At 38.3% G+C, this 23,022-nt stretch overlaps 1 protein-coding gene and 1 long non-coding RNA gene across 12 annotated transcripts in view; one reads left to right on the top strand and one right to left on the bottom strand.

Annotated features, from left to right (window-relative positions):
- LOC113622641 (uncharacterized) overlaps positions 1 to 4,328 on the bottom strand; it is a 33,651-nt gene extending 29,323 nt beyond the window's left edge. The window contains exon 1 of one of the 3 annotated variants that reach the window (XR_003433602.1): positions 2,904 to 4,328. This is a non-coding gene — a long non-coding RNA (uncharacterized LOC113622641). The remainder of the gene's footprint in view (positions 1 to 2,903) is intronic. The other 2 variants (XR_003433601.1, XR_003433600.1) reach the window with 2 other exon arrangements.
- A 1,492-nt stretch (positions 4,329 to 5,820) lies between these two features.
- ATP11B (ATPase phospholipid transporting 11B (putative)) overlaps positions 5,821 to 23,022 on the top strand; it is a 133,278-nt gene continuing 116,076 nt past the window's right edge. For 5 of the 9 annotated variants that reach the window (XR_003433584.1, XM_027110931.1, XM_027110966.1 and 2 more), the window contains exon 1: positions 5,822 to 6,111. Coding sequence is in view for 8 of the 9 variants with exons in the window: in XM_027110931.1 (XP_026966732.1) it covers positions 6,085 to 6,111 (27 nt within the window). In the remaining variant the exon portion in view is untranslated. Of the gene's footprint in view, positions 6,112 to 23,022 lie in introns of all 9 variants that reach the window. The other 4 variants (XM_027110959.1, XM_027110975.1, XM_027110984.1 and 1 more) reach the window with 2 other exon arrangements.

The following is a 23,022-nucleotide window of genomic DNA, read 5'->3' as shown; positions in this document are numbered from 1 at the left end:
CCCATGTGCCTAGAGCCCGTGCTCCGCAACAGGAGAAGCCACCACAATGAGAAGCCCACACACCGCAACGAAGAGTAGCTCCCACTTGCTGCAACTGGAGAAAGCCCGCGCGCTGCAACGAAGACCCAATGCAGCCCCAAAATTTCTGAACACATACTGTGTGCCAGGCCCTAGGCTACCCAATGATTTCCTACTCTGGGTTCTTGTAGGGCCACTGCCAGATCTCAGATGTCTTCAGTTGAGATCTTTCTCTCATCTGACTCCTGGAGAAGTGTGGCTTCTCCTCCTGGCTGCATTCTGTTTCTGCCCCAGCATCCTATCTCCCCTGATCCCAAACCAACCCAGCCACTGTCTTCAGTCCATCCCAGAGAACTTCTTCTCAGCCTTCCTGAGCACTAGGCAGCAACAGGCTTTATACCTGTTATCCAGGATTATCCAGGATTCTGCCCAACTGCACCCTCACCTGCTCTCTGATATCCCCTTGCTGTTATTACTGTGAATCTCCCAGACCCTTCCTTAGTGGAAAGCTATTACCAAAAATCCCTCAAACAAGCAGCCACTTTCTTCCTGTTTCCCATACAGAAATCTCTTTGAATTAGTATTTCTCAATATTCAACTTCCAACCCATTCTACTTCTTGCAACCTTAACAAACAGCTCTCTCTTTGACTCAGCGTGTTTTCTTGCTCACAGTTTTTTTCCTCCTTTCACATACTGCCTAACCTGGCTTCAGCCTTTACTCGTTTTGTTTCCTTCCAGTTTAATCTCCTACTCATACAAATTAACATCTATACTCATTGTAAAGTAGTGAAAAACATATGTCATTGTGGTAGTGGTAAAGAAATCACATAATCTTCCGATTAGATTATCTGGAGCTCATCGTTATTTTAAAACTAATCTTTATGACTTATAAAATGAATGATTGTCTTATGTTTTCCTTTATTCCTTCTATTCAGAAAAGATTGAAGGTGGCTTAAAAAAATACACAAAGTATAATAAGATATAAAGGAGGTGGAGTAACCAGCCAAAGGGAAACTAAAAGTAGACAAAATGAGAAGTCAGGGTAAGAGTAATTCACAAAGTGTACACTGTAGAGTCTGGGCATTTGCCATAAAAAAGGCTCTGAATTTTTTAAGTACCAGCACAAGGACAGAAGGAAGCACATTCAATTACATAATGCTCACAAGCTTATGAAACAAACTAGTTGCTCAAGAGAAGCAGAGTCATTTGTGGTAATGAATTTCTGCAGGCTCTCGTCAAGAGAACACAGTGTGATGAGTGAGCGGTGTTCCCAGTTGCACCTCCACAGCAAAAGCAGTCGCGGGGTTCCTGAGGCTGCCTCTCCTACCGTCTCTAGACTTATGCTGTTCATATGATCCTAAACTGCAGTTCAGTAAAAGTAACCACAGCAGGAGCCAAAACAAGACTATCTAAAGACAGATTCCTGATCATTTTTCTTTAATCTAAAAATAAAATTGACATCACCAGAAGACAGTACACAGTCCTCAGGAAATCCTCCATTAACATTTCTCCTCCCAGTTGAGAATTTCTGATAAATCTGCAAATCAGAAAGGCGTGTTGGCAAGTTAGGGCATACTCACATCCATTAGGACTCAGCAGAAATAGGGATGGAGTTAACGTGGTTTCATAAAAGTTAAGGAAACAGATGGGAGCTAAGGAAATATTTGTGGGCTAAGTCAAGATTTTCCTCAGAAAAGAATTTTGGATCTATTCTAATATAGATAAAAGGGCAAATGCCAAGATTTTGCCATTGAACACAACTGTGATGGTTTAGCCTAGAAAAATCTATGAAGTAGCTGTTAACAAACGCCTCCCCATGCAGTCTTTCTTTCCCATTTTTTTTTGTTGTGGTAAAATACACATATAAAATTTATCATCTTAACCATTTTTAGTGTACAGTTCAGAACATATGGATGCTTTACATACTTTGACTTTTTCAAGAAAGAGATCATTTTTATGGATCCTAACTCTCACAGTGGCTTTGAGTTTCGGTTCTGTATAAGCATAAATAGCCAGAAATTAAAACTGTGTTCATATAACTTAGTCCACAACTGACACCTGTTTGAGAAATTTTCAAGAAAAGTTGGAAATATGTAATACGACATTGTTCCTGATGAATTTCTTTACGAGGTGATAAAATATATAATCCTGGTCAGCACTGGAAAAAGCTTGCCTGAAGTCTGTTTTTTCTTTGCCTAAAGTCTGGTCTGGAAATTCTGGAATGATAGTTAACCAGAAGGAAACTGCTTTTTAAGCATAATAATTTACAATATACTAGATTTATGATTTTGAGAAAGCAGAAAGCTGCCCTTTTAACAATGAGAGCAGATTCTAGGACCCACCTGATGGCTTCATCAATGTAGAAATAATTAAGGCAACAGATTGGCAAGGCTTACTGTCCTCCAATCAGACTGAACCTTGAAGAGTTCTGAGAGGCACACAACAGAGAGTGTCCTGAGTCTAAGGGATGGTGACCAGTGGTCTTACTGCATAGGTTAGGATCTACTGAAATCATTCAGTATACTTTGCTTTATATCACTTTGATATTCCAGAACTAAATATTTTTTCCCTAACTACTCAGTTATTGGAATTAATTTATTAATTCATTTAACAAACATCTGTTGAGTACCTTTTAGACATTGTGGGTTCCAAAATGAATGAGCCAGGAATCGTGACCTTAACAAGCTCACAGTCTGTGCTTCCTATTGATGGTCCAAGATGTTCTGATCAAGAAAAATATCCCTCTTTGTCTTTGTTATACCTAAGAATCTCTATTACAGCAAACCAGGAGATTTTTTACCCCTTGGGAACAAACACATCTCACAGGTATATTTAGCACAGAATTATATTAACAAGTTTACTCAAGAGAAAGAACCATACTTACCATTAAATCAGTGGCTGTTGTGTGATGCTGTTATTCTCTTGGAAGGTCTGTCACCTCACTTGAAATGGCTTAAGTTTCAGGTTTCCTTGTGTGTCGCCAGAGCACAACTTCCTACAACGTGCTTTACTTCTGGCTCTTTGCCAGTCCAGCACTTTTGAGCTGGATGGTTCACTCTGGCAATAATTTCCTATCTGAGCTTTCTTCTCTCTTCACCCTATCACGTATAATGTCTATGGACTAACACTCTGATTTCAACCTGTCATGTCATTGTTCAGAAAATTCCAGTGATTGCCCAATTTCCGGTAAACTCCCGTGACTAACTGGAAACTCTCCTGATACTACGCCTCCCCTTATTCACCCAACCCCACCTCTTATTACTCCAAATTAGTTGTACCTCAAACATCTTTAGCTTTCCGCACTTCTTCCTGCTGGAAAGCCTTTCCCTCCCACCTTCATCCTCCCATTTCAAGTTCAGCTCAAATTCACCTCCTTTCTTCCGAACGCTCCTCAACTGCTATTGCCCACATCAGTTTTCTGAAATTAATGACTATTATTGGTATAGTTTAGAACTTAATCTCATACTGCCTTGGACTGTTATTTAACTGACTCCTCTCTGCAACTTCTCTTTCCAACAAGATTGTAAACTCTCCCCAGAGAGAAGGGCTCACCTTAAAAGTTGCACTTGTGTCTCCTCCTAATTTTAGGCAGTTGTTATGCATACATTTGGTGTTCAATACATTGAAGAAATAGCTGTGGAATGAATGAACTACCATTGACTGCAAATATATTTTCTTTCTTTCCTTTACAGCTGGTGCTTGCCTTAAGTCCTGATTTCAATGTTTTCAAACTTCTCCAACCACAACCAATAGGAAGACATTCTTTTTATATTGTGATCTGATGTGTGTGTGTGCACGCACACACACACACACATACACACCTGAAACAAGTTTCACAAAACAGTACATATTATTTACACTAAGCAATATATTCCGATGTTTTATGTTCTGTTTTTTAAAGATACTGATTATGACAGCTCATGACATACTAAATTGATTTAATCACCACTAAAGAGTTATAATCTACAGTATAAAAATACTCTATTTTATGCTTCTTAGATTAATATGAGGTGTAGAATATTGCTCCTGGAAAATGCTTAGACCAAAACACTGCCATGAGTACTCATTCTGTTACTGACAGTTTGAGCTACGATTATTATCTTTAAACAGCTATCTTGAGATAACGTCTTACCATATTCCACCATGGCGTTTAGAATCAACTCCTCCCACTTCCACCTTTTGAAAATTGGGACACAGTTAAATGACAACGCACAAAGTGTCCTCTAGATTTCTATTGCTTATCTTGTCTTGACAAACTTTAGTGGCATATAAATAAAAATTTGCTGGCCTAATTTTATTCAGACCACTTGCAGACGAATAAAAATAGGTATGTTCATATTTTTCTTTACAATAGCTTATTGTATTTCTTTACAATAGCTTATTTTTCTTTACAATAGCTTAAGGTTACTTAACCTGAGCACGTTACTTAACCTGCGCCTCCATGTCTGCATCCGCACAATGGGAATAATATTGTATCAACTTCAAAGGATTGATGGGGTTAAATTAGACCATGCAAGTAAAGAGTTTATTACAGGGCCTGGGACACACAAGTGCTCCATGAATGGTAGTAATGTTTTATCCCTATTACAGATAAGTAAATGTATCTCAAACTTCCTTTTAGGGTCATAAAGCAAGGTTCAGTTAGAAGAACAAAAGTGAGATTACTTTTTCTCTTTAGATATCTAGTTAATTTTTATAGTTGGATTTATATATAATGTAAAATTCCACTTCTGGTTTTACAGACCATAAATACTCCTAAGGAAAGGCTCTATTTGTGGTGCTGGATAATCATTATATAATAAGGAATGTCTATTGAAACTAAAAGACATTTTAGTTTATATATGCAAAAAACCGTGCCTAGTTTTGCTAATCTCATTTAGATTTCTGTTTTCGCTTAATAAAAAAAATTCTTTAACTCTTGTGTGTCGAATGGTGAAATGTGCTTTAATTCAGCAAAATACTGCACACAATACACATACATAACACTCAAGATGTATACGGGCTTGCTTTTGAATAAACCGAGACCCGGCACTTCATTTCAGCCTTCCAAGTCAAAGTTTTATTCCAGTTGTTTTTATATTCCTTCTTACCTCTATTTTTCCACACCCTTCTCTTATCTACGTCTTGTTACTGATGAGGTGTTTTTGATTGCAGGAGTTCGGCAGTTAACAGTAAACAACTACCTTCCCACAGAAAGTATTTTTCCCCCAACCTGTTCAATTTAGCACTGCAAGACAGCGTATCTTTCTATTCTCCCGGAAACGCTAGTCCGCACCGGACCAGGCCCAGGGGAGTTGCATCCCCTTTCAAAATTACTGAAGTGATCAAGATTTCCCTAGCCCCAGCTCAGTCCTTTGCTAAAGAGAGCTGCGTTAAGTGTTGAGACAAAGGCTTTGGCAATTTCACTGAACCGAAACTGGAGACCTCCGGGAATTAACTTTCAATCACTACACTCCTGATCTTGCGTATGCGTGTCGGGCTGCTGGGGGAACCAAAGAAGGCAGAGAACCAGAAGCAGACCCGCAACAGGAGGTAGGAATAGAGGAGTCGGCCAGGAGCTGCAGACTCGGTAGACAGACACACCCACGCGACTAAATCCTACCCCAGATATGAGGGGAGGGGCAGAGCCCAGACGCCGCGTTCGGAAGCCCGGCCCCCTTCCACGCTCGCCGCCTACTCCACCCACGCGGCTGAGCCTGGGCCCTCGGTCCGCGCAGCCAATTTCGTCACGTCCGGAGGCGGGCCGGGGCGCCGGGGGCTGGCCCGGGTGGGGCCGGGGGTGGGGTTGTGGCGGTACTGCGGGTGACAACGGTCAATAATGAAGGTGGCTGCGGCGCGGCAGCGGACTCAGCTGCGCCGGGCGGGGGCGGCGCCGGGACCGCGCCTGTAGGACCTCGGGGCCGGCGCGGCGAGATGGGGCCCCGGCGCGGGGAGTGAGGCGAGCGCGACGGCGAGCGGAACTTCAGCCGGAGGGGCTCTCCTGCTTCCCCCTCTGGCTCTTCGGCCTCCACCTGCAGCCCCTCGGCCGCCGCGTCCCGCGGGACCGGGACGGCAACGGCGGGGGCATGTGGCGCTGGGTCCGGCAGCAGCTGGTAGGTGCCTCCGCCCCTCACCTCCCGGACGCTTGCTCCTGCGCGGTCTCTCGGGCCCAGGTGGTGAGGAAGGGCCGGCGGCGCGGAGCCGCGAGGCCGGGGCGCGGGCTCCGGGCTAGGCCGCAGCGGAGGCGGGCTAGGGCCCGGGAGCCGGCAGAGCCCCGAGCAGCTCCGGCACGCGTCTCGCCGCCGAGCCCGGGCCGCCGAGGTCGGCGGCCGCTTCCTGCCCGCGCTTCTCGGTTACTCCCTCCTCCTCGGCGCACCTGGGCGGCTGCGATCAGAAGCGAGTCCGGAGCGGGGTCGGCGTCCCTCCTGAGGAACTCGGGCGAGGGCACGGAAAGAGAGTAGGTCTTGGGGAGAGAAAAGAGGCTTGTGTTTCCTGCCTCTTAACAATTTGGGACTCGTTTGAGCGAAGGGGAGGGTGAGGACTTGTCTCCAGCTCCCTCTCCTCGCTGTTTTCGCGGTTGCGTTATCAAGGAGGAGGGTCACTTACCTAGTCTAACCGTTCTCAACGAAAGAAATTTTACCCAAGGCCTGGGTGAGGGAAAGAAAGAATATTCCAACACCCCGTCTAGTTTCGAAGGTAAGTACGGTAGTTATGGCGGACTTTTCCTTCTTACTTTGTCCTCGCCCTAACCCCAAGTGAAACTTTTCGAACGCGAACCTCCCTTTTTTTCCGCTCTCCCGAGGCAGTTTGAACGAGACCGGTTTGGAATCAATGGTTAACTTTTCAGTTTTACTGGAACACCTGGAGGAAAAAAAGGATCTTAGAAAAGGGTGATTTAAGGCATATAAAAAGCGCCACCTTTCTCAGAACTAATTCACAGAGAAAACTTTCTTGCCTGCTGGCAGCTGCAGCCCGCAAAATACACCACTAAGGCAACGTGACAGTTAGGACTGAAATTGCTCCTGGCTGAAGAAGCCTAACCTTACCTCCATGATGAGGTCTGTTACTGTTTGCGGCTTAATTTCTAAATCGCATTAGTAATTAAATGCTGTTACAACTTCGGTGTTTTCACTTACGAATTCAAAAGGCCGTGAAGCAAAAACCGTTTTTGTGGAACTGTAAAGATTTTGTGGGACCAAAACATTGATACCTCTTTTTCCCTGCTCTGGAAGAACATTTTGTTGTTGTTGTTATGACTAAGAAGTATGCTGTTTCAGAGCTAGCCTTCTGTTAATTCATTTGGCAGTGGGCATCATTCTCAAAAAAAAAAAAAAATCTTATAAATAAAACTAGAACTGCCTGCCACTGCCTCAGACAAATGTTAGCTCTCTATTTTTAGGTAATTGGGCATTCATATATCCCAGATATATGCCTTATTAGGAAACCAAGCTAATGATGTCATCATAATACCAGATTGTTGTAATACTTTGGCTTCGTTGCAGTAAGCGGCAGCTCGGTAACTTTAGAAGTTGATTATTTCAGGTCTGATCTCATGCCTTTGATTTGCCCATCTTCACGTATAGAAGTCTTGTTTACCTGATGGTGTTTTTGTGTGCTAGTGGTTCTCTTAAAGTTTTTTCTAGTAGATTTAAGACACCACTTCTCAGTGTTAGGTATTTTTGTTAACCTGAATAAAATCCTGATTGTATAACCATTCTCATCTTCAAGATAGGCAGTCTGGTAATGTTTATTTTAAATGGTTTCAGCTGAACACAACTAAAAGGACGGGCAGGGAGTTGTGTGGTTAATTTGCAAGACAGCTGCCTTACAGGGTGGTTAACAAGTTGAACAAGTTCGCTGTACACAAAAAATGCTCTCTCTGACATTGGTTGCTCACTTCACTGGTTTTACTTTTAAGTTATCAGTATGGAAGTACGGAAGTATGTAATCAGACCTGTGCCCATGTAGGACTTTGTTTCTCTGATTACCTTTGTACAGTCACTTAAATTATACATTAAGGATAGTGGATTCACAGAGTAATGAAAGTGTATTTTACTATCCCAGTCATAAACAGCCATTCTGGTTACTACACCAAGAATTATTCAATTCAAAGTCTAGTTTAAATTATACTTCCAGTTGCTCAATGAATTGAGTCTTTTAGAAATAGGTTGGTTCACTTAAGAAAATTCAGATAACTAGGACAGATTTGGAGAAATTAATAAGCAGATCACAAAGACAGGTTTTTTTGAGCTATAAAAACACTTAATTCATTATATGCATCCCGATTTTCAACAAGTTAAATTGTCTTGCCAAAAAAAAAGTTCATTGTCATTTTGTACTGAAACAACTCATATGTTCTATTAATTCTCCTCTAATTTAAAAAAGTTTGACTCCTTATCTCTGCAGACTATTTTCACTTCTTGACACAATGAGAAAAATTAGGAGGTTGTCAGAAAGTTGATGTTTTCCTTTGGGGAAGTAGACTGAAAAGATTGGACTATCCTTTATTTTTTCTTTCTCTTTTGTTCTTTCTTTTTGGGCTCATAATGCTAAAGTTATTTTACACTAAGAAAATTTTCTTATGTCTTTCTGGTACAGTTGGTATTATTCTAGCATCACATGTGTGTTAACTCATTAGAGATGACAGCACCAAGATTATAATAGTGGAAATGCCATTAGCTACTCACTGTATTCTCATATTTAGATTTTTGTGGTAGCCATTAACCACCTTGGCTATTAAAATTCTAATTAATTAAAAATTCATGTGGCTATTAGCTACTATATTGGACAGTTCAGAGTAGGACATATTTATTAGCACAGAAAATTATTGTACAGCGCTACTTTAGACAAATGAAAGTCTTTGTCAGTTCATATTTTAGTTGACATGTAATATTTCTTTACAGGGCAATGTAGTGCTGTGTTTTTAAAGCACTTACTGTGTGCAGACATAATAAGCTAAATACTGGGGACACAAATGTAGGTCACTGAAGGCCTTATTCATCTCTGTATGCTCATTGTCTCACACAGTACTTGACATGAGTAGACACTGGGTACATGTTTGCTGAATAAATGAATAGGTGAGAAAATAAAGAATGAATCCATAGTATTGCTTCTGTGTTTAGAGATCAAGTGACAAAATTCAAAGATTGACCAGTCCATAAGAGAGCTAGAAAATTACTATAATTTTTAAAAACACAACTTAATGTTGTCATACTAGGGTACAGTTTATTAAATTGTTCCATAAATGTAGTCCCTTCAGGTTTGTATCCGCAGTGGTGGAAGGAGGCTAGTAAGATTGTCTTCTGATTCACTGAGAAAAATGGGAAGCTCTTAACCTAAACTCTCAACCCATTCGCATTCACCAGACTTGTTTATATCTTAATTCTAACCTTTCCACTTGTCACAGAGGAAGGTGCGACGGTCCTCTTTTCCAAACTAACCAGTTCACTCGTGCTCTTTCATTCTGCTCTCCGCACTCCATATCAATTTTCTATAGTATGTTTACTCTTTTTCTTTAAGCTGTGAACATGTTCAAGCCTCCCTCTACTAATTTACTTTGCCCTGTACCTGTGTCAAATTCTTTTCAGTTTTCTAAAAAATAGGTCTATTCTGCATAATTATGCTGTTCAAGACCCTTGAAATGTGGCTAGTTCAAGCTGAAATATGCTTGAGTATAAAATACACCTAGGATTTAAAAAATGGTATAAAAAAGAATGTAAAAATCTCAATTTTTATATTGTTACATGTTGAAATAATATTCTGGATTTATTCAGTAAAGTCAAATATTGCAATTAATTTTGCTTGTTTCTTTTTACCTTTTTAAAAATGGTTACTAGAAATTTTTAAATTACATATGTGGCTTGTATTTGTGGCTCATGTTATATTTCTGTTAGTGCTGCTGTATAACATTAAAAGTGAGCTTGTGTTTCTTTATGGCACATTATGTAAGTCTAGGTAGCTCACACACTAGACTGTAAATATCTTAGGATGGGCCATATTTTGTTCATCTTTATAGCCCTTGCACTCAAGACAGCAGCTGGCCCATATTGTAGGTACTTGCCCACCAAATGTTGGTTGACTAAGTGAATGAGTATCAGATTTATTTCAGCATCAATTTGGAAGTAGCTGTGTTCTTTGCCTTTCTCTCAAGGAATGAATGAGGAGGAGTAGGTCAGGGAAGCACAGGCCTACAGTGGTATTTTTTTGGTGTGAACAAGTAAATTTTAACCTCAAAAATGTTTAAGATCCGAGAGCTTAGAGTATTTGCTTATTTTATCTCTATGTTCAGACTTATATTCTCAGATACCCAATTTTTCATTTGGTTAGAGAGGTCAAGCATTAGTGGAATCCCAATTATCCTAACAGCACTGAAGTAGGGACCTTGTCCAGATACCCCAAAGAACCTTGTGATTGCCACTATCATCATTAAATATCCCTTCTATCCCTGCAGTCTGTTTTCAACATAGCAGCCAGAGTGATCTTAATAAAACACAGGTTAGGTCATGTAATTCCTGTGTTTAAAACCTTCCTGAGGACTTGCCTTCTTGCTCAGAGTAAAAGCCAAAGTCTCTGCTAGATCTGTATCCACCCCACTCCCCAAACCACTTCTCATCTCTCATCATTCTTTTTTTTTTTTTTAATTTTTATATATTTATTTATTTATTTTTGGCTGCGTTGGGTCTTCGTTGCTGCACATGGGCTTCTCATTGCGGCAGCTTCTTGTTATAGAGCACGGGCTCTAGGCGTGAGGGCTTCAGTAGTTGTGGCGTGCGGGCTCAGTAGTTGTGGCGCGCACATAGGCTTAGTTGGCTCCTTGGCATGTGGGATGGATCTTCCCCGAACCAGAGATTGAACTTGTGTTCCCTCCGTTGGCAGGCGGATTCTTAACCACTGCACCACCAGGGAAGTCCTCCCATCATTCTGCACTCACTTTTCTTTATCCACACAGATCTTGCTATTCATCAGAAGTGCCGGGCGTACTTCAGTCTTAGGATTTTTGCCTTGGCCGTTACCTCTGCCTGCAATGTTCTTCCCCTAGGTATCTGCTGGCTCCTTCACTCCCTTCAAATCTTTATTCAGATGTTACCATATCAGTGAGGCCTTTTCTGGCCATTCAGTATAAAATTGTAAATCCCACCCCCATACTTCCCTATCCCCTTCACTGCTTTTTTAATTTCTCTTAGCACTTATCACTATTTAACATGCTCTGTACTCTACTTATTTGTCTCATTTATATCATGAAAGTAAGGATTTTTGTCTATTTTGTTTTAGTTCTCCATGTAATAAAAGCTGTTTCTCAACTCTGCATCTACTTATAGGTAACACTATTTCTTTCTCATTTATTTATTCATTCACCCAAAGATTTTCTGAACATATACCTGTGATAGCATATTGCTAGGCTCTGGAACTACCAAAATGCAGCAACCCCAGCCCTAGCCATTCTTCGAGGACTAATGGATATTTGAATTGATGTCAGTTTTTTTCCTATTAAAAAAAATGTTGCGGTGATCATTTTTGTTTATGTGTGTTTTTTTTAAATTGGAATACCTAGAAGTGGAATTGCTGGGTCATGGGGTGTGCACGTTATGACTGTTACTAGATATTGCCAGATTATTTTCTAAAACATGAGAGTTCCCCTTTTCCTACATCTTGGTCAACACTTTGTACTGTCAGACTTGAAAAACTTACCAATCTGATGAGTGTGAGAGGTATATCATTTTGCCCTAATTTGCATTTTGCTGATTGCTAGTGAGATTCAGGTGTCCTGTGTTTCACTCATATGAATAGATTACCCACTTTTCTTTTCTTTTTATTTTATTGGAGTATGATTGCTTTACAACGTTGTGTTAGCCTCCACTGATTACCCATTTTCCTCTTGGGTGGTGTGTCTTTTCCTTATTAGTTTCTTCTGTAGTCTGGATGCCAATTCTTTGTTGTATATGTTGTAAATATCTTCTTTTAGCCTGCCCCTTGTATTTAACTTTGTTGATGGTGTCTTTTTTGATGTTGTAAATTGATTTGTAGGTAAATTTATTAGGTGAATGATTTCTACTTTTTATTACTTGTTTAGGAATTCCTTTTCTACACCAGGGTAATAAAGCTGTTTTTCTAGTGTTTTCTTCAAGTTGTCTAAAAATTTAGTTTTACAAGATTTAGGTCTTTAATATACCTGGAATTTATTTTTGTGTATGGAATAAAGTAGGGAATTTGTTTTCTCCCACATAAGAAGTTATTTGTCCCAGTGCCGTTCATTGAATGAGCCATCTTTTCCCCACTAGCCAGTGTTGTTTGCCTTCTCTGTCATATACCATCATTCTCTTTGTTTTGTGTTCTGTTTCTAGGTTCTCTATTGTGTTTTGTTCATGTATTGATCTGTCGGTGCACCAGTAAGGCACTATCTTAGTTATAGTGTTTTATGAGAAGTCTTGATATCTGGCCAGGCAGAACCCCCAATTCCTTTTTTTCCCCCAGAATTGCTTGGGATCTTTACTCTTCCATATGCTATTTTTTATAATCAGTTTGTCTAATTCTGTGGAAATCTTTCTAGGATTTTGATTTGCTTTGCATTGAATTCGTTAAGTTTCTATTCATACTTTTTCCCTTTGATGATGTAGAAGCTATGGATTGTATTTTTATCCTTTTTTTTCCCCTAGCTGTGCCTATATATTGAGCATCTCTATCCACCTACAAATAATATAGGGATTTAGAAGATGTTGACCTCAGTATTCCCTCTCACCTTCCACATTACTGTTACATAATAGTTTAGCTCTATTTTTTTCTTTTACCAGCTTTCTTGAGATATAACTCACATACCGTACTGCGTAGAGTTGTGCAGCCACCTCCACACTGTGATGTTTGGACATTTTCATACGCCCTGAAGGAGACTCCCTACCCACTAACTCTCATTCTCCATTCCCCCAAGCCGCTAGCCCCCAGCCGTAATCAATCACTAATCTACTTTCTGTGTCTGTAGACTTGCCTCTTCTAGACATTTCAGGTAAATGGCATCATACACTATGTGGTATTTTGTCACAGTCTTCTTTTCACCTAGTATAATGTTTTCAAGGTTCATTTGTGTTGTTGCATATATCAGTACTTCATTTCTTCTTAATATCAAATATTCCATTGTATATATGTACCACATTTTGTGTATTCATTCATCAATTAATGGACATTTAGTTTGTTTCCACCTTTTGGCTATCAGAAATAATGATTCTTTGACCATTCCTGTGCAGTTTGTGGATGTATATTTTCATTTCTCTTGGGTAAATGCCTAAGGAGTGGAAATTACTGGGTCATATGGTACCTCTCTTTTTTGAGGAATTGCCAAACTGTTTTCCAAAGTAACTGCACCGTTTTACATTTCCACCAGCAATTTATGAGGGTTCCAGTGTCTTCATATCCGTGCCAACACTTGTTTTTGCCTTTCTGATTGCAGTCATGGTTGTGAGTATAAATGGTAACTCATGGTTGTGATTTATATTTCCCTAATGACTGATGATTTCAAACATCTTTTCATGTCCCTGTTAACCAGTTTTTTTGTTTGTATTTTATGGGTTTGTTTGTTTGTTTTTTGGTGAAATGCTTACTCAGATCTTTTTGCCCGTATTTAAGTTGTCTTTTTTTTTTTTTTGAATTGTAAGAGTTCTTTATGTGTTCTAGATACAAGACCCTTATCAGGTATGTGATTTGCAAATATTTTCTTCCATAATGTGTGTTGTAGTTCTACTTCTTTTTAAACTCAAAACGTTCTCTTAACTTTTTTTTTTTTTTTTTTTTGCGGTACGCGGGCTTCTCACTGTTGTGGCCTCTCCTGTTGTGGAGCACAGGCTCCGGACGCGCAGGCTCAGCGGCCATGGCTCATGGGCCCAGCCGCTCCGCGGCATGTGGGATCTTCCTGGACCGGGGCACGAACCCGTGTCCCCTGCATCAGCAGGCGGACTCTCAACCACTGCGCCACCAGGGAAGCCCTCTCTTAACTTTTTAACTGTAACTGATTTTGATTGATTACAGTGATTTTTTTTTAACTCACCATTATTTCTTGAATACCATCTCTTCCCTCTGTATTTACTTTTATTCTTGCTGAAATATACATCCTTTAGTTATTTTTAAGCAGGGCTTCATGTGTGGTAAACTTTCTTAGTTTTTATGTCTTAAAATGTCTATTTCATAATTATTATTGAATACTAATTTAAGTAGATTCAGAATTCTAGATTAACAGTTACTTTCACTCAACATATTGAAGATACTACTTATTCTGTTGCTTTTGGACATTTATTGCTGGTGTAAAATATGCTTTTAATCTAATTGTCATTACTTTGCTGATACTCTCTTAAACGTTGTTTTTAAGATTGTCTCTTTGTCCTCAATATTTTGCAGTTTTTACTCTGCTGTATTCATCATGTTGTTTCATATGATTTTTGTTTTTCCTGCTCTACACTTGTGTGTATTTTAAATCTGAAAGCTGTCATTTCTACAGTTCAGAAAAATTTACAGTCTTTTTTTCCCTTTAAATATTGCTTCTCAGGCTTTAATTTTCTCATTCTCAAACTCTTGCTTGATATTAATCTGTGCTCTGGCTCTTAACTTCTTGTTCATATTTCTCATCTATTTTCTCTGTGCTGCTTTCAGTGTGAATTCCTTAGTTCTAGCTTCTAGTCATCAGTTCTTTCCATATCCAATCTAGAGTTCATCCTTGTCTTCTGAATTTTTAATTTAAATGACTTTTTTTTCCAGAATTTATTATTGGACCTCTTGCGTTTCTGTCTGTTCTTGATGCATATTGGCCGATTTGTCTTGTAATATTTTATTCTTTTTTTAAAAAAATATATTATTCTGTTACCTCTTTGGAGGTTTTAAACATGTTCAAAAGTACACAGCTTTTTTCAACCTCCTTTCAGTTGACCTGACTCTAGGACCCTGGTACAAAAGGGGATTGAACTTCAGGCTGCCTATTTCCAGACCCAGAGTCCCAAAGGCTCAGCCCCTGATTACCGAAATGATTATCTTGCTTTAAGCCTAGCTAAGTCGTCTTAATTAAAGAAAAAAACATTTTTTGTCTGTCTTTGCTTTTGTGAAGTAAAAGGAGGAGTTCAAAGTATGTACTTTTCCAAGGTCAGTAACTAATTAGTGCCAGAGGCAGGACTTAACCCAGAGAGTTTTTCCAGAGAATTTAGCAGTGTGGAAGAGAATTAGCAGTAGCAGCAGTTTTCCCTATATATCTCTTTCCTAATCCTGCCATTTTAAATCTATCCAAGAGTGAGGCAAGAAGAATGAGTTAGGGAAAGAAATTTAGGCAGCAGTGGTACTCTGGAGATGGGGGTGACAGGTTTGTAGAGGAAAAGGAGAGAAGTGATCAAGGGTTCCTGTAGTTAGTCAGCTATGGCCATTTTCAAGTTGACATAATATTTTAGGTACCAGAAGAAGCTAGGCCTTGCTTGTACCTTAATATATATCTCCTCTTGAATATGTTATCTAATATCAAATGCAATACATTTAAATTGATTTTGAACAGCATGGCAAATTTTTTGAAAGATTTTTAGTTTTAAATTTCTTTTTTCATCTTAAACTTTAGGAACCACAAACTATTTTGAAGTTTGAGAAGTTTGTGATGTTGAAATAGAAATTGGAAATGCTGAAGAGTTAAGATAGTTGTCTTTTTTTTTAATTTAATTTTTTTTTTAATTTTTTAATTTAAAGCAGGGGATTTCTCTAGTTGCAGCGAGCAGGGGCTACTCTTTGTTGTGGTGCGCGGGCTTCTCATTGTGGTGGCTTCTCTCATTGCGGAGCACAGGCTCTAGGCGTGCAGGCTTCAGTAGTTGTGGCACGCGGACATTAGGGCACACAGGCTTCAGTAGTTGTGGTGTGCGGGCTGAGTAGTTGTGGCTCGCGGGCTCTAGAGCGCAGGCTCAGTAGTTGTGGTGCACGGGTTTAGCTGCTCTTGGACCAGGGCTCGAACCCGTGTCCCCTGCATTGGTGGGCAGATTCTCAACCACTGAGCCACCAGGGCAGTTCTTAGTTGTCCATTTTTATTAATAACTTTTATTACATCTGTAATGAAATTATGCCATACTTTATTTTTTATATTTAAAAATCGTTATTTAACTCTATTCAGAAGAATGTACTTGATAATTTTCTATAGAAAAAAAGTGAGTCATCTAATGACTTACTGCTATTTCAGTCAAAATTTTACTCATTTTACTTGATATTTGTTTCACTTTTTGTGCTTATTAAAAGGCTTTTTTTTTTAATGAAGTTTTATTCAGGCCCTTACTTCTCATTTTGGTATTTCCACAGTACCAAGCATATTACCTAGCACGTAGTCAATGTTCACAGTATTTGTAATGATTTTTAAAATCATACAAATCATAAATTATAGGGTAATTTAACAATAGGGTAATTTAATAAATGAAATAGTAAGTGGCTTGATATTTCATAATGGTCGAATATTTTTACTTAAATTGGTGCAGTGCCTAGCATAGTATCAAGCACATGTTCCTCAGTAAATACTTGTGTTACATATTGGTCTTTTAAGATTTTGCTTTGAAGAGTCTTTTGCAATGAGTGCAATTGATAGATAAAGCTTGAGTAGTATATAAGTCAGTTCAAGTCTTAATCACATTTTACCTAGGAAATTGTTTCTTCACTACTGCATTTCATGAACTACAAAACGAATATAGATATCCTTCCTTACCTCACTTCTCCACTATGCTCTTTAATATATTAGTTCAGAAAACTAACAAAGATGTGAGGATGGGCTTGATTTTTTTTTTTTTTTTTACTACTGAAAGGCAAGGAAGTAGTTCTTAACCTTGTCTTTTCCTATTGAAAGTTTCTTTTAATTTATTTTATTATTTATTTTTGGCTGTGTTGGGTCTTTGTTGCTGCACACAGGCTTTCTCTAGTTGCGGCGAGCGGGGGACACTCTTCGTTGAGGTGTGCAGGCTTCTCATTGAGGTGGCCTCTCGTTGCAGAGCACAGGCTCTAGGAGCATGGACTTCAGTAGTTGTGGCTCACAGGCTCAGTCTTTGTGGCTCGCGGGCTCTAGAGCTCAGGCTCAGTAGTTGTGGTGCACGGGCTTAGCTGCTCTGCTGCATGTGGTATCTTCCCGGACCAGGGCTGGAACCCCTGTCCCTTGCATTGGCAGGCAGACTCTCAATCACTGCACCTCCAGGGAAGTCCCTCCTATTGAAATTTAAATACTGTGGAGGAACTGGCCTCTAACTTAGATGTGCAGACCTTCAGACTTTGTGCGTCCAACTCCTATGCAACATTAAAGGGAATTGATGCAGTGCTTACCTGTGAGTGTTGATCAACCTTTTTTCCATCGTATATTTGCAGAATTTAAAAAAAAGAAAGAAACTTAGGAATTTATTATGAGACAGGAAAAGTCAAAATTCTTAAATAATCAGAGATGCTTTTATCAATCTTTATATAGTCTCTTAGACCATGAGTTCCCTAATAAATGATGTTTCCTGTAGATGGAGATAAAGTTTTCAGTGGTCTATGGCAAAATGAAAAAAGCAAGGTCAGTGTAACACACACGTCTCTGTGTGTGTGTGTGTGTGTGTGTGTGTCTTTGTCTTTGCTTAAACTTATATATGTCCTTGTTTTTGAGGACTGTCATTTTAACTTTTAAAAAATTAACTTTTTATTTTAAAATAATTTTAGATTTTCAGAAAGTTTGCAAAAATAATAGAGAATTCCTATACATTCTTCTCACCCACTTTCTCTTATTGTTAACATATTACTGTGCTACATTTGTTACACTAATAAACCAATATTAATACATTATTATTAAACCCTGTACTTTATTTCATATTTGTATATATTGCAAAATGATCACCACAGTAAGTCTTGTTAATATCCATCACCACCCAGTGTTACAGAATTTGTTTCCCTGTGATGAGAACTTTTTAAGATCTACACTCTTAGCAATTTTCACATATACAATACAGTATTATTAACTATAATTACCAGGCTGTACATTATATCCTATAACTTATTTATTTTATAACTAGAAGTTTGTACCTTTTGACTCCCTTCACCCAGTTCACCCACTCCCCAACCCCACCTCTGGCAACCAGCAGTCTGTTCTCCATTATTTCTGTATCTATGAGCTTGGAGTTTTTTTTAGATTCCACATATAAGTGAGATCATACAGTATTTGTCTTTTCTCTTTCTGACTTATTTCACTTAGCATAACGCCCTCAAAGCCCATCCATGCTGCAGCAGATGGCAAGATTTCATTCTTTTTGATGGATGAATAATATTTTATAATTATATATATATATATATGTATATATATACACACACCACATTTTCTTTATCCACTCATTTGTTGATAGACATTCAGTTTTTTCCCGTACCTTGGCTATTGTAAATAATGCCACAGTGAACATGGAGTGCATATATCTTTCAGATTAGTGTTTTTCATTTTCTTCAGATAAATACCCAGAAGTGGAATTGCTGGATCATATGGTAGTTCTATTTTTAATTTTTTGAGGAACCTCTGTACTGTTTTCCATAGTGGTTGTACCAGTTTACATCCTCACCAACACTTGTTATTTCTTGTCTTTTTGATAATAGCCATTCTAACGGGTGTGAGGTAATATCTCATTGTGGTTTTCACTAGTATTCTTTTTCTGGTTCAAAATCTCATCTGGGATGGGGCTTCCCTGGTGGCGCAGTGGTTGAGAGTCCGCCTGCCGAGGCAGGGGACACGGGTTCGTGCCCCGGTCCGGGAAGATCCCACATGCCACGGAGCGGCTGGGCTCGTGAGCCATGGCCGCTGAGCTTGCGCGTCCGGAGCCTGTGCTCCACAACGGGAGAGGCCACAACAGTGAGAGGCCCGCGTATTGCAAAAAAAAAAATCTCATCTGGGATAACACGTTACATTTAGTCTTCATGTGTTCTTAGGCTCCACTGGGCTGTGATAGTTTCTCAGACTTATGAGAAGAACAAAGTCTTAGGTTGTTTTCCTTACTTTCTTTTTTATTAATATTCTTGCTTAGAAGAATTAGAAGTTGGCAAATTTATGTTAGTTTTCCAGTTAAAATTTTTTTTACTGTTCTGTGAAATCCAAAACTCTGTGAACCGTTGCCTTTGGTTATCAGAAATCAGTGTGATGACCATTAATAATTAGTGTCTCCAAGTTTCCTAATTATGTTTTTTTGTTATAAAAGAAATATCTATTAGTAATTTTTTAAAAAAGTGAATGTGAAGTTTAGAGTTAATTGAATCTTATAGGGAAGAATTGGTGATCTGATTTGTGGCGGCAGTCAGTTTCCATTAGATGTGAGTGTAGACAAAAAGCCATAGGAAGATAGGAAGTCTGTAAACACTGAGTTAACTGAACTTAGTTACTCAGTTGATGACTGTATCAACTCATCATAAAGGTATTTCTTAAAATTACCAAAATAGAAAATTTAATAGTATGATTTCAGCTTTCTTCATTTTTCATGTTCAAATTTTTAAATTCCATTTCGAATTAGAGATCCTGTCCATTTCCACAGTTAATGCTTTATACCTTGGCTCTTGATTGTTTTCTCTTCTTTTTCCTTGATCCTTCAGTGATTTTTCCTTCCCATAACTTTTTCTTCCTCTTTACCAGATTCTTCATTTCAAACATAAAAATAAGCTTATGATTTGCTTTTACTAAAAATGTTTCGCTTGATCCAGCTTTTCAGTTGTTAACCGCTATCCCCACTTCCCCACCCTCCTCTCCATCCCCAGTCATTAATCCACTGTAGCCCTTTTAACTGTACTCAAACTGCGTTGGCAGAAGCCACTGATGATTTACGAATTGTTAAATTCAGTTGTCTTTTTTTCAGTTCTTATCTTCCTTTGCAGCGTATGAAATAATTCCTTTTTGCAACTTCTTCCCAGGTTTCTGCCATATTACTCTTCTTGTTTTTCTTCTGCTCTGATGATCTTTTTTCCTTTTTGCTTATTCCTTTTCTGCCACATGTATCTTAAATGATAGCCCTCAGAATTCCATCTCCTACCCTTATTCTCTTCCTCTGTATTCTCTTAACAGGTAGTCTCATACATCTTTGACATTAACCACCATCATTATGCTTGCTGGCTTCCAATCTCAAGTCCAACCCTCTCTCCTAAACTCTACATAAAGTTGCTTAGTAGATATCCATGCTGGGTGTACCATATTCAAACCAGAAAATAATTCTAGTTTGATCTTAAATATGTGAGAGGAAATAGGAAATTAGGTGATATCTAAGAAATAAATTGTAGGGCCTAAAATACTAAGGTTTCATCAGCTCCAAGTGGGCAAGGACTAAGTCACGTATTCCTTTTTATCATCAGTGGTCCTTAGTGCATTGAAAAGCACCTAGTTAAGTACTCAGTAAATACGCTTTGATTGGTTGTTAAAGTAAATTTTTTTCATTACGTGCCAGAAAATACCAAAAGGCAAGAATTTGCAGATCAGCAGTAGAATTTTAATAGTCATTATACAGGGTAAATGAATTGTTTGCCAAAAGAACTGAAAATATGCGAACACATTCTTTTGTGTTTTTTTAAAAATACATTTTCAGAATTATGTCAGTTTGACCCAGTGTTGCTGAATAATCATTTCCATGCTTAAAATTTATCAAATTTTCATAGCAATAGTTTAGGATGTTAAGTTCTTTTTTTTTTAATCTTATATAGACATGTTTTACTTTCTTCTGAAGCATGTTTCTCAGGTTCCCAGCATATAAAATTAGTAAAACAATTGTGTATCTTCCTTCCACCTTACTTTTTTCTACCTTTTGTTTTAGTTCTTTTCTTAACTAAATAGGATTGGCTCTATTCTCTGACTTCAATATATTTTTATGTTGTTATTGTTTAGAATTTTTCTCCGTAACACCTAAGCCTGTTTAAATATGTACTTGGAAATATTTGTTGTAGTTTCCTAGTTTGAATACTGATATTCTGCTCATGGTATAAGCAGCAGCTTCTAACTTGAGGGGATTCTATTATAAACCCAAGATAGTACTTGTAATATTGGTTAGATTTTGGCCATAAAAGTACATAGTTTTCAATCCTGTTGGGCCCAGTGCCCCCTATTTCTAACAGATATTTCATAAATGTTCTTTCCATTTTTATCTTGAAATAAAATTTAAATATATAACCTGCTACATATATAACTTGATTTTTTAAAAAAAATCAACATTATAACCCTAGTTATGGAGGAAACTAGTATGAAGGAAAAATAAATACATTTATATTAAATAATATCTGTTTCAGTATGTAAGTACTCAATCGTAACTACACTAAAGGTAGTGAATAATAAAATGCTGCAATCAGTGTGACTTCATGGCTACTAGTGCAGCCTGCTGAAAGTGTAGTGTATTGGTGACTCATATACAAGTGACATTTCCATTGGTGATGCAATTTTCTGAAACAGTGAACACTCTGGGAAGTTCTGACAAAATGTTATCTTCCTTCATTTTACATGGTAGTTGCATTGCTGAAAAATTCACAAATCCGTGCAAAGCATTTTGTGTTTGTTTTTAAAGAGGAGGTTCATATTTTTCTAAAGAGATTTTTACGAATGTGAATATCAGGCAGGGCATTTGTAAGTTGTCTGGTTCACAGGACATTTCCTTGTTGTCAGGACTCTGATGTTCATTGAAGAATGTCTAATATCTCTGCCCCACCCATTCACCCACCTACTAAATGCCACTAGACATCCCCACCCCTCAAATCATTGTGAAAATCAGTCCCAACCTCATTTCTGAAAATGGTTTCTAGAAGTCTTCCTTCCTTTCCTTAGGCTCATTCCCCAAAAGGAGTTTTAACTTTGAGGCGTGTAATCTCTTAGCTCTAATTGAGAACCATTACATATAATTTCTCTCAATGAGAATAGGGAAACACAATTAAGCAACTGATCAGAAAACATAGGTGAGTAGAAAAGCCTGTAAAGCAAACTATATGGTCATTCAGAAATAGTATTTCAGTGATAGTATTATTTTGGTTGATTTGCTAAATATTAATGCTTGGTATTCAATTGTAGCTATCTGGTAACAGGAACAGCATACAATTTCATTCAACATAAGAGCAAGAGTGTTACCAATTTTGAGAAACATTTAAAATGTTTATAATTATGGCAGGATGAAAGGTAGGATGTCTAGGTTGTGGAAAGTGAGACTGGTAGTAGGTACAAGATTGTTGGGTTTTGTTATTGCCGCTGCTGCTATTTATTTGGTTCCAGTTTGTTGGTTCAGGCATTCCTGAAAACAAGTTTCCTATATATAAAATTAACAGGACAGTTGTGTATCTTCCTTCCACCCTACTTCTTTCTACCTTTTGTGTCAATTTTTGTCTCTATTCTTTGTCTTCAATATACTTTTCGCCAATTTATTAGTTTTTTAATTTTTATTTATTTTTAATTGAAGTATAGTTGATTTCAATATACTTTTTAATGTTATTGTTTAGAATTTTGTGGGTGTGTCTTTGTGATTGATATATATTTTAAAATATTACACTTTGAAGATATTTTGTAAGGGATGTGTTTTCTGTGTAAAGGATATTTGTCTCTGGCCTCAGAACTGTAACCCCATTGCTTCTGATATACTGAGGAGGATGTAGGAAGCCATCTTCGTTGCCGTTGTTGTTTATGATTGTGAGTGGAGAGGGAGAAGGCTTAAAAATGTTTGGGAAACCTTACTAGAAATTCCATTTTACTCTTCTGTCTCCAATCTGGATACCACAGGTAGAAGAGTTACTAGTTTCATTCCTTATCCAGCCGGTGTTCAACTGGCTAGGTAAACCAAAAAAATCAATTTAGGGTTCTTGGTTACAGAAACCTTAAATTCTCCCTTAGTGAAATCTGTGATTTTAAATTTGATCTAAACTAAGACTACCTCACACATTTATTTTTATAGTAAATGTCTCTGTGATTTCAAATCACCAGTCTAGCAAATAAGAGACATTTACTGTCACAGTTGAATTATGGCCAGATAGGATTCTTGTAATCCAGAAAATCCATGGTAAAGTCCCAAATGGGTGAAATTGACATATTT

This window comes from Aethalodelphis obliquidens, unplaced genomic scaffold (assembly GCF_003676395.1).
Source record: "Aethalodelphis obliquidens isolate GAN/ISIS:26980383/991018 unplaced genomic scaffold, ASM367639v1 scaffold1, whole genome shotgun sequence".
NCBI lineage: Eukaryota > Metazoa > Chordata > Mammalia > Artiodactyla > Delphinidae > Aethalodelphis > Aethalodelphis obliquidens.
The sequence above is the reverse complement of the archived record's forward strand: the minus strand, read 5'-3'. Positions and strand labels throughout refer to the sequence as shown.